This window comes from Lytechinus pictus, chromosome 14 (assembly GCF_037042905.1).
Source record: "Lytechinus pictus isolate F3 Inbred chromosome 14, Lp3.0, whole genome shotgun sequence".
Lineage (NCBI taxonomy): Eukaryota > Metazoa > Echinodermata > Echinoidea > Temnopleuroida > Toxopneustidae > Lytechinus > Lytechinus pictus.
This window is the reverse complement of record NC_087258.1, coordinates 7,737,732-7,749,900: the sequence shown is the minus strand read 5'-3', so window position 1 is coordinate 7,749,900 and position 12,169 is coordinate 7,737,732. Positions and strand designations below refer to the sequence as shown.

The following is a 12,169-nucleotide window of genomic DNA, read 5'->3' as shown; positions in this document are numbered from 1 at the left end:
CACCAGATGTAGGCTATGCCTTTTATTTTTTAATATAAAAAACTACTCAAATGCCCCATCAAATAATCAAATTAATGTCAGGCAAATATATTCTCTACCTCAGCTTTATATTTCCTTTCAGGGATTATTTTGGGAAAGTTGTCATCCAACTGTTACCATAGTAACAGACACCTGCTGGATGTTTCATGAAGCTGTGTGTGTTACGAATTGTTGATCTTCTCTTGTAATCATGCGCATCAGATTTTCACGGGTGTTAAGCTCCTACCAAAGCATCACCAGTTGTTCGTATGTTACAAACAACTGGTGATCTATCTTGTGGTAATCATGTGCATCAGATTTTCAAGGGTGTTAAGCTCCTATGAAAGGATCACCAGTCATTTGTAAACTCGCTCATAACTTAGTTTTATGAAACATCCACCAGGGGAGTGTTTCATCAACATTCTCAAGCGACAAGTTATGAGATCTGACATCTTTCCCTGATGTTGATTGGCTGAGAGGCACTGTTCCTATGGTAACTGTCGGATAAAATGGGACTTGTCGGATAAAACGTCCTTTCATGGAACACTACCCAGGTCTCCTCAGATAATCATAAGCAGGGGTAGTTGACAACTTGTCACATAACAAATGTTTTCTTTCCAAATCTTCCTCTTTTTCCTGTATTTGTTCTGTGTATCACCGCATACTCTTATCCTTTAGGGATTTCTTTTTTATGCTTCTTTCTTTCCTCATGTCTTATTTGACTTTTCAACACTCGCAGTTACAAGAATGTCACTTGGTTAGGATCTTTTGTGCTTAAATGGTGCACTATGACACATGCCCAGGATGTAAAAGCTGTTTATAAGTTAGGCTCAGCCAATGAATGAGTAACTAAACATTTCCTTGGTTGCTAAATCAGAATCACAATCTTTCTTATTTCCATCAGCTAAAGTTAAGAATTGTGTAGATTAAAACTTGTTAAAAAGCAGCTATATGCATTTTTTGTCAAAGAAATGATAAATAATTAGGGTTATAGCTATTTCAATCATATCTGGAAAATTTGGGTATCTCATTTAATACAAAAATGGGTCACCAATCATAAGTCAAGATGAGCATAACTTAACAAGCCACAAAGGATTCTCTTGAATGGGGTAGGTGATTCTCTTTGGTTTATCCCCTACATCTAAACAAATTAAGTACTACAATGCTAATAATACAGGACAATATAAACAGATATTACCACACACTGAATATTTAGTTCTTGTTTATTTCATGACAAGATTCATCTTGTCACAGTCACTGAGCTGATAAAGAGAAAGATATTCACAAAATAAACAACAACAAAAAGATGGAAAAAAGTGCTTTGTACAAATTCCTTATGAAAATACTGAACATGATTACAGAGACAAACAGTGATACATTATATACAAGTACATGTACATTGATATCTGCAAAATGTCAAATAATTTTTTTCTCTTGCCCTCGTACCCTTTTCGTTGAATGGGAATTTCGGAAATAAAAAATAATTTTATATTCATATATCAATTTTCGGAGAAAAATGTCCAGTATACACGGAATATATGTACATGGTAAAGTTCTATAAACCTTCGGAGTAATGTTTGGGATGTGCTTGAGTGGAGAAAAGGTCCTGAAAATAACATCCGACATGCTAAAAATGATGTAGATTTCAACCCACTATCCGCTGGGGCATTTCAGAGCATAATTATGCCCCATTTACATTTGGTAATGCAGACATCGTAGTCTGCATGATCATTGGTTATCATACAATCCAATCTACAGTGGCGGATCTAGTTTTTTGCCTCAGATGGTGAGTTTGACAAGTTGCTGTGACTCAATAACGATGAGCTGCAACACAATGGCCCATATTCTGAAGTCAGGTTTAACTGAGACCACGGTCTAACTACTACAATTATGGGGAGCCAAAATTAAAACATTCTGTTTATATTGTATGTTTCTTATGTTCACTATTTTAATTCCTTTTGCTTTCAAAATGAAGAAAAATACTTTTATCATTCCCAGACATTCATGAAGAATTTGGGTGTCATGAGTTAATAAAATGGAATGTGTACTGTTAGGGATTTGTGCCCTAATTGGCTCTCCATGGTTAAGCACAATTTTAAACCAGGGTTCAATTCAAATCTGAGTTCAGAATACGGGCCAGTGGCCTACCACCCTCCCCCTCCCCCTCCCCCTAGATCCACCACTGTTCTACTTGCTTGACTTGTAAACAGGGAAGGGGTGTTGGAGTTTGTTCCCACACTCCTTTCTTAAATATTTTAGGGAGCCCAAAGTGGGGATTGAAGCCCCCCCCCCCCCCGATCCACCACTGATCTACATGTATGTAGGACGTCTGTACAGCCATGTCTTTAGACCTATACGATGCCTCAAACAGCATGACTGAATACACACCCATGCCTAGGCACCATTTAAGACAACATACTCTGAATACTAACTCTTCAATTAATGGTAACTACCATGGTGACAGGACCAACAACCTATAAGAGTGAATGATTCCATAGAAGTTACTATAATGGTAAGTTTGAAGGCACAAGGCCAGGGCCCCATAACACAGAGGTTAGCAATCCAAATGAAATGGCCTATCAAGACCATTGTTGCATGCGCATTTGCTCAATAGACCGACTAGGAATGAATCAGGAATGTTCTTCCATATTAGCGATAAATTGCTAATCTTTGTATTATGGGGCCCTGGACACCGTGTCAAGAAGTTGTAAGCACTGAACAGGGGAGCGTTTCATGACAGGACTTGTCAGACGTTTCTTTCTGACAAGTCCCATTTTATCGCTGTTACCATAGGAACAGCGCTTCTCAGCCAATCAAAATCAAGGAAAGTTGTCGGATCTGACAACACGTCGGACAAAAATGTTGATGACACGTTGCACCGGTTGTCATTTTCCTAAACATTTTCAGAAAATTTCTTGATTTTGATATGCTGACAAGCAACCACGTGTCCCTATGGTGTCTGTCAAAATGAATGACAACTTTTCAGTGCTGACAACTGCCATAAAATGGTGCCCTATTCTGTGCACTATCACATTACACGTTTTTCCTATGTACTGTATCAGTCGGGCAGAGGACTTTTAAGGCCCTGTCGTATCGTTCCGTGCAAGCCTTGTGGCTGATTGCCGCAATAAATTTTGAGCATGTTCAAAACATTTCTGTGGGCAACTGCGTGTGAGATGCGTGTGAGATACCGTCAATGTAGGCGACCTCCAGGTAGCAAAATAGTCAAGCATAAGCCACACGCAATGCTTGCACGGAACAATGTGACAGGGCCTTTATACTTTATTACCAAGGGCAAGGGAGAATTTCATGAAGCACCTTGTCATCAATGTTCACTGACAAATGATAGAAAGCTACCGAAATCGTTGCATCTGATTGGCCAAGAGAAGAGTTGTCAGTGAAAATGACAGATAGGATGGTCCATGAAACACTACCCTAGGGGCCTATTGTAGAAATAATTACATTCCAATGCAACTGTAAGTTTTAAATGCATATTTCTGATTTGGTTAGATATAAAGCTGAGTTTGGATGTCAAAAGAAAAGAAGGGCTGAAAAAATGCAAATAATTTCATTCTTCAGTGTCAAATAATAAAAATATGAAAACAGGGGCTGAAAATAAAAGTAAATGCTGCATTTAAGTCAGGCTAATTTTAGTCTGAAATTTCACAAATAAAAGATTATCAGAAGACCTTGTATTTATATTTTATTATAACTGGACTCATATATATTGATTTGGTTGGTCTATTTTGAAGTTTATAAGTTCTTGGCAATCTGTCCTTTGAAAAGTCTATCAATGTCCAATATATTGTGGCAGCATGAATTTAACATTTCCAGGACCTTGCCTCAAAATTTTGCATCTCTAATATATCCAAAATAAAGTCAAAATAATTTCTTATTACAATAACTTGGGCATGTAACCTCCTGTGATAAAACTTACATATATGTGGCTATGAGATTTGTAGACGTAGAATATGTTGAAGTTAATTAAGAAAGGGTGAGGAATTAAAAAAAAATCAGGGAGCATTTGTTCATTTTCATTAGAAGTGACAAGTCAACAAAAGCAAACTAACAAAAAGTACTAGAATATTAAGAAATAAGGGAGCCCTGATGCCAAAGCCAATTAAGACACTTGCATCATGAAAAAAAAGTATGGAATTTTACATTAGTACCATCCTACCACATTCCCCTCCCCCTACCCCTTCCTCTGCCCCAGCCTCGACCCCTACCCCTGAAGCCGCCCCTTCCCATATCCGGTCTAAACCCTCCACGTCCTCTCATCCCCCTACCCCATCCACCACGACCTCTAAACCCTGGTCCTTCCTCCATCTCTTCAGGATTTTCTTCCCAAAGTGTTGGATCATCCGGCCCACCCATTTCCTCTTCTTCCCACGGTCGCTTCCGGTGAGGCAAAGGTGGGAATTCTTCATGATCCATTATTGGGAGTTGTCTCTCATCGAAATCTCTGGCAGGGTTTCTGTATTCACCGGGGTTTGGATGTCTAAAATCTGTATCCTGAGGTTCTTGAGTTCTTGACATGGGGTTTCCAATTGACATCAAAGGAACAGGTTTGTTACGTAGGTCTTGGTCTTCTGCACCAAGCCCAGTGAGTGTTTCATCCTCCGGGTTGGTTGGAGGAAACCTACGATTGTCCACATCATGCATGGGCATTTGTTGATCAAAAGGATCACTGCTGGGCCCATTAAAATGCTGAGGAGGGCCTTGCCGGAGGTCTCTGTCTCCCATGTTTTCTAAGTGCTGCGGCTCTTGCCGCAAATCAACATCCCCATGTCCTGCACTTGGAATACGCTCATCGCGGTCCTGTCCGAAGCCTTCGGATTGTCTCATAACAGGTCCATTTCTCCGCTGCATCTCCTGCACGGGTGGTCCTGGTCTTATTTGAGGTCCACTCATGGGGCCACTCCTCGGTTCTAGCGGTGGGGCTGATGATCCACCCATTGGTCCTTGTCTCATATCAACATCCCCATGGTGAGGGGCTTGCCTCATATCAACATCACCCGTTCCTTCTGTTGGTTGCGGTTCAGGCAGTAATGCTTCCGTTGGTTGCACCTGCATAAGTGGTGTGGGTTTTGGCTTTGCACCCGGAGTGCCTGCTGGCTCAGGCAACAAGCCTCCACTTTTACCAGGATCTGGCAACAAACCAGCACCTGATGGTTTTGGTCCTGCACTTGATGGCTTCACTCCTAGCAGACCTTTACTATCTGTCCCATTCTTAGGTGTGGAATCCCCTTCAGGAGAAGGTGCCTTTGCAGCCTTGGACGTTTCTTTTTCCTTTTTCGATTTCCCAGGTTTGTCAGGAGTGTTGGCAACCTTGGCCTTTTTGGTTGGTGGGACAGCAATGGGCAGCTTGGCTAGGTGAGCTGGCAGAGGCTTTTCCGCTTTTCCCTCCTTCATGTCGAGCCATCTTACTGCTTCAAATGGCAGGAGACCTCCCGCCCTCAGTTGCTTGGCGAAGTGCGGAGGGATGTGGCCTTCTTGGAGTAGGACAGTGATTGGATTAACATTTGGCTTGATGATGGGTAACACAGTACCTGTCAAAAATACAAAATTAATTCAGTTACTAATATTCACCTAGTACTGGTTTTTAGGTAATTAACCCTCTATCAACTTAGACCATTCTTGCTGTCAGTGTCTTCCCAAAGGACAAATCAATCTACAAAATTATTGCAGCTTTTAAGAGATTTGTAATAAATTAATTTAAATTTCAAAACAAGGTAATAAAATGAAGAAAGGGATAGTCTGAGTAGTACATAATTTCAATATTATCATTTGTTTGTATTATATTTTGTCATTAATAATATCAACTAATTTAGATGAAATCAAGCAGGTTTAGCTATCAAGATAGCTAACAGGCATCATTTCAAACACACTACTGTTTACCAAATCGGGGCTCATTTCTGGAAACAAAAGGAAAAAAAAGTGGAAGGGTCCAATGTTTCTGCTGACAAGTCTGGGAAGTGCATGTCATACACAGCTAGGCATTATCTAAAGTTAACAGAGTTGGTCCAAATTAACCCTAAATAGACTGGGCTATTTGATGCCTAAGAAGACTAGGGGGGGCTGATTTAGCAGGTAAATTGCCAATTTGTCCACTGCCAACTCGTTCACTCACCACATGGTCTACCTTCATTAAGTCTAATGCCATTCCATCCATCAACATTTCGTCTAACAACCATTTGGTCCAATAACCATTTGGTCCAATCATCATTTTGTCTAATAACCAGTTCATTCATTGTGCACAATTAACACTTTAGTTTAATTGGACCAAATGGTATATGGACTAAATGGCTATTGGACCAACTGGCTATTAGACGGAATGGCATTAAAGCCCCCTCACACCTGACCGAATGTAGGCGGACGAAGGGTGACGAATGGGAAAAATGCACGAAATGCACGTGAATTCAACAAATTCAAATAAAATTTCCGTCAAATCATGCGATTCGTAACTATTGTCAAATTTCATCAACAAACAGTAAGCGAAGGATATAAATTTTTCGGGTCACCTATTTGAGAAATTGCAGCCGAAGGCGAGCGAAGAGTTGATATAACCCAATAAGGCTAACGAACAGTGAGCAATGGTTTGATATTGCGTGCGATTAGAAACGAAGACGAGGGAATAGATCGGGCGTTCTTGTACGTTTGTGTCATTGTGTTGCTTCGTAAAGGGTTCTTTCGAGATCGGTCAACTTTGGCAAAAGCGCGATGAGGGACTATGCGCAACAATAACACACGAACGATAAACGAACGATTACCGCAATCTAAATAAGAGATGCGAATTCAAACAGATGCCAACAAATTTTCAATCTGTCGGGAAATTTTAAACATGTTCAAAATTTGCGCTCGAATTTGAATAATCACAGCTGTTAGTTCAGAAGTTGTACGAACCCAAACACAAAGGGTAAATATGATTTACTATCAGTTACCATTGAAAACGATTTTTTTTAAATACCTTTCGCCAGTCATCGCAAGGCATATTTCAGGCAATTCGGTTAGGTGTGAGGGGGCCTTTAGACTAAATGAAAGCAGACCATGTGGGGAGTGGGGAGAAGACGAACTGATGATAGACCAAATGGTAGTAGACGAGTTGGCAATTGGACGAATTGGCAATAGACAAATTGGAAATAGACCACTCAGTACCCCCGCCTTCTATCGCACGTTTATGACGAAAATTGGCACCCGCATTACCCATGGCATTATCAAATAATCTCATTGCTAATTAATTATGCTAATTTATGCATAAAATCAAAAGTTTGCTCTAATTAACTCAATAATGCCCCTTAAATGCTCATTTTTGGTTCACAGACTCTTAATAGGAATCAGATCAAGCGCGTTTACAATATCTTGAGTAAAACTGCAGCAGCGCACCACTGCAGACCTATTATTAACTACAGTAAGGAAGGAGCCGCCCGCAGCCTACCCAATAAAGGTTAGCATTAGCTCATCAGGCCTAGGACTAGGTCCGGCAATTATAGAATTGGTCTAGATTGGTTACACATAAGCAATGACTAGGTACACAAGTTAAAGAGGGATATAAAACAATGTATCAGGCGTTTCCTTCGAAAGCATAGTTGGAATTATTAATCCTCAGACTAGCAATATAACTATTTTCTTGGGGGAAAATAGTTATTGTCAGTCCAACCTTGGAAAAAAAATTCCCATTAAACGTTCGAAAAGCCTAATATATATTTGTATAATATACACCCACTGCAAAAACACAGGCTAGACATTAAAAAAAATTGACTGGCAGATTTTCCACTGCATTGTTTCTTTCATGGGGGATTTTGTTTTGAAATTCATGATTTTAATTCCATATTTCAATTGTTATTCAAATATTTTGGCCTGAAATTTTTTGCCCTTTCCCTGTTATTCCCTTTATTCTCACAACGAACCTTGAAGAATAATCCCGGTCTGCAAGTCCAAAGCTATCCCGGGATGGAATTTATGGCCTACTTTCTGAAGTCCAGTTTAATTTAGACCATAGTCTAACTCTGTGCTAAACTTATGGTAAGCCAAAAGTGTCAACATTATGTTTACATTCTATATTTCTGATTACTACTTTAAACGTTCCTTTCGATTATTTTTATTAAACTTGTACTCAGTAACTTAATATTATACATGTATGTTTACCACGACTTTGACTGTTTCATTTTTGTCCCCTCCCCCTTCTTACTTTCATGTATTTATTTTGGGGTCAATGCTCAACAAGGCAAATTGCTCTTTTTTGTTGACCCCTCATTCGACATAAATTGTTTTCTTTGTTGTTCTCTTATGTTATTTTTCTATAACCATGTATTTATATGTTCATTATTGTTTTACTTGTATGTATTGACTTTCATACAGTGTATGTGTTTTAATGAAGAATGAAATAAACTACTTGGTTCCTTCCTGATTCTCTAATGGTAAGAACATCCGTCTTGTTCATTCTTCCCAGGATACTGACTTGAGAGTCAAATGAGCTGAAACATGAAATCTCTAGGCTACTGTTAGAGATTTATGTCACAATTGGCTTTCCATAGTTCAACCACAACTGAAGACCAGAGTTTAAATTAACCAGACCTCAGAATACAGGCCATTATGTGTATCAATATCTTTTGGTACATACCTGAAGGGAGGTTTGAGTGGATTGAATTGACCAGAGCCTGTTCAGCTGCTTTAGGTCCCTGCGTCCTGGCAATGAACTTGATGACCTCTATGGGATTACCTATGATGACAAAAACAAACATGTTACACAATCATTGCTATACACACTCAGTGGATAGGTCTCCAGACTCTGAACCAAAAGGTATGAGATTCAAATCCCACCACAGCACTCGCGTCCTGTGGAAAGGTGTTTCCACCCAGGTAGAGACAACAGGTAACCTGTAGGGAGGAATTCCTTGAATGCTCAAATTGGGGTAGCCTTGCTACAGCTGGGGAAATAGTATCAAGTGCTTGGAAATTCTGTATGAAGCACTAGTATATAAATGTTGCATATTATCATTACAAAAAAGAATACAGAGCAATTGGTGCTCTAATTGGATCTAGGGAGGCTAAAATTTAATAAATATGACTCCATTGTACAGCATCCGGGCCCCAGTCTTAAAAATATTATAAATGATCCAATCAATCTCAACTTTGGAAAGCCATGGATGCTATCGTTCAAAACTCACATTTTCCATTTGAAGTGTTCACTAGGGTCATGCATTAAACATTTTGACAAAACAGAATTGATCTGATCAATCTTACTGAAGGATAGCCACAACAATATCATCTTAAAAATATATGTATTGATTGAAAGTGTTCAGTGAACTACGTCAATAATGGCTATGATTTTAAATTGAAGACAAACCTCCAAAGTCTGGAACGCCGACTAGGCCATAATTCTCTGGCTTCTCCATTTTCATCTTTAATTCTGTCTCCTTCCTCTTTTTTTCTTCCTCAGCTCGTCTCCTCGCCTCTTCCTCGGTCCTCTTCCTCTCCTCCTCCTGTTTCTTCTTCTCCTCTTCCTCTTTCCTCTTCCGTTTCTCTTCCTCGATGTTTGGTGCCACGCCCGGTGCCTTGTTGGCCTCCCATTCATCAAGGAAGTTCTGTGGGACTGGCCTGGCGTAGGGGACCTTGCGCTGGGGTTTGGGTTTCAGTTTCTCCAGCTCTTCTATGGACGAATCAAGACCAGGGATGGAGGTGTCTAGGTTCTCCTCTGTTGTTTGCACGGGAACTGTGGGATAACACAAAAAAATCAATCAAGTATATTTGCAAACAATGCTCAACATAATTATACACAATATAAATTCAGACAAATGTTGAACATTTTTTTTTATCTTTGAAGCATTTTTTTAAATTTTCTCCATGAATTTGGGACAAATGTAAGTTTTCACACACAATCAAGCAGAACTGATGTAAAAAAAAAATTATCTATTACATTTTAAGCCCTGAATAAATAACAAGTGGAATGCCTCTGGCCGTCTCACCTGCATCACGCGATTCAATATAGCAGCAGTGCTGATTTTGAAAACTACTATAACTCGCACAAGATGTTCAGTGATACTTGGTTACTCTTATTTCCACGTTTTATGAACTAGACCAATACACTTATAGAGATATGATGGCAATTCAACAAATACCCCCAACGTGGCCAAAGTTCTTTGACCTTACATGACCTTTGACCTTGATCATGTGACCTGAAACTCGCACAGGATGTTCAGTGATACTTGATTACTATTATGTCCAAGTTTTATGAACTAGACCAACACACTTTCAAATTTATGGCTGTAATTCAACAAATACCCCAATTTGGCCAAAGTTCATTGACCCTAAATGACCTTTGACCTTGATCAGGTGACCTGAAACTTGCACAGGATGTTCAGTAATACTTGATTACTATTATGTCCAAGTTTCATGAATCAGATCCATAAACTTTCAAAGTTATGATGGTAATTCAACAGATACCCCCAATTCGGCCAAAGTTCATTGACCCTAAATGACCTTTGACCTTGGTCATGTGATGTGAAACTCATGCAGGATGTTCAGTGATACTTGATTAACCTTATGTATAAGTTTCATGAACTAGGTCCATATATTTTCTAAGTTATGATGACATTTCAAAAACTTAACCTTAGGTTAAGATTTTGATGTTGATTCCCCCAACATGGTCTAAGTTCATTGACCCTAAATGACCTTTGACCTTGGTCATGTGACATGAAACTCAGGCAGGATGTTCAGTAATACTTGATTAACCTTATGGCCAAGTTTCATGAACTAGGTCCATATACTTTCTAAGTTATGCTGTCATTTCAAAAACTTAACCTCAGGTTAAGATTTGGTGTTGACGCCGCCGCCGCCGCCGCCGTCGGAAAAGCGGCGCCTATAGTCTCACTCTGCTATGCAGGTGAGACAAAAATGAATGAGCCAAAGATGTGATAAATGGCTAAGAGAAAATTTCATCCCCTTTATTCTAAAGACCTTGTAACTTTTAAAATATTTTTCTTAAATTGCGGTTGGAGTAAAATAGGACTATGTGACTCTTCACCCCACAACACACAAAAGTTACCCAACATAAATAAGTTTGAAAATGCAGATTCTAAATTTTGGAGTGATTTATAATATTAATCATCACTAACCCATTCAATTATGTCATTGAATGTACACAAATTTTATGAGTATCAAAGATTGAGGAGAAGACAAGGTTTGAAGTTCAAGGTTTACTCAAGCAGGATATTTGTACACTGTGCAGTCTCGTTAACATCCCAAGCAGTAAAGAACAATTTGTTTTGTATCTCTTTTTTTTATGATTTAACTTTTCAACTTCAAGTTTTTGACAGTACAAAGAATAAATACCTTTTCAGAAAAACTAAATTTCTGAATTCAACTTCTTAAAGACTGAGTTACGATTTACCACAAAGCTTACCTTGTTCATCTTTCTTGAGGTGGTCTGCAACACCATATTCTAATCCCATCCCGGGAATGACTGGCAAAGATGTTGTGTCATCATCTGAGAGAGATGAAAGAAAGATCATTATTATATCTAAGATGGCAATTCCATAAAATAATCTTTTTTTTAAGTCCATGTCCCATTTTTCAACACAGGTCAAAAGCTGTGCGTGAAGTTGTCATCACTTACAAACAAATGAAGATCCATCCATATTTTATTGTTCGAAACAGGAATCAGAAAATCCTTTAACAGAATACAATTAAACCTAATAATCACAGAGTCAAATACACAAATCACATTGATTGTAAAGTGCAATTAATAAATCAAGTGTGAAATCAATCACCAAGCTTGATGTAGAGGCCACTGATCATGATGCTTACCAAACTCCAACAGGTCTTCAGATGTTCCGATGGGTAGAGTGTTCAGATTGTACCTGTCTCGCATCCTATCACCAGGCCTGTTTCTCGTCCAGAATTTCCTGTGACAGAAATCAAGTTGTGGGAAATAGGAAAAATATTGCACATATTGTGTGTTAAAAAATTGCATTCATACAGAGGGAGGATGTCATAAAAAAACATGGTCAGCTAGAAAGGCTTGCTCTTCAAATGCCATATGCCCATATGTGAGGGAAAATTTGCTGCGATGGAAGATTAATATCCTTTGAAGGATGTCCCGCAACAACCATGTTTTATGTTTGATTATTTTTTTGTTATTTGTCATTCATCT

At 39.0% G+C, this 12,169-nt stretch overlaps 1 protein-coding gene across 1 annotated transcript in view; it reads right to left on the bottom strand.

Annotated features, from left to right (window-relative positions):
- Positions 1–1,223: 1,223 nt before the first annotated feature.
- Positions 1,224–12,169, bottom strand: part of LOC129276695 (pre-mRNA 3' end processing protein WDR33-like) — a 34,793-nt gene continuing 23,847 nt past the window's right edge. Inside the window, exons 11-15 of the mRNA XM_054913092.2 lie at positions 11,824–11,921; positions 11,420–11,503; positions 9,365–9,730; positions 8,639–8,737; positions 1,224–5,567 (exon numbers count right to left, since the gene is read on the bottom strand). Of these exons, the coding sequence (XP_054769067.2) occupies positions 4,192–5,567; positions 8,639–8,737; positions 9,365–9,730; positions 11,420–11,503; positions 11,824–11,921 (2,023 nt within the window). The 3' untranslated portion in view covers positions 1,224–4,191. The remainder of the gene's footprint in view (positions 5,568–8,638; positions 8,738–9,364; positions 9,731–11,419; positions 11,504–11,823; positions 11,922–12,169) is intronic.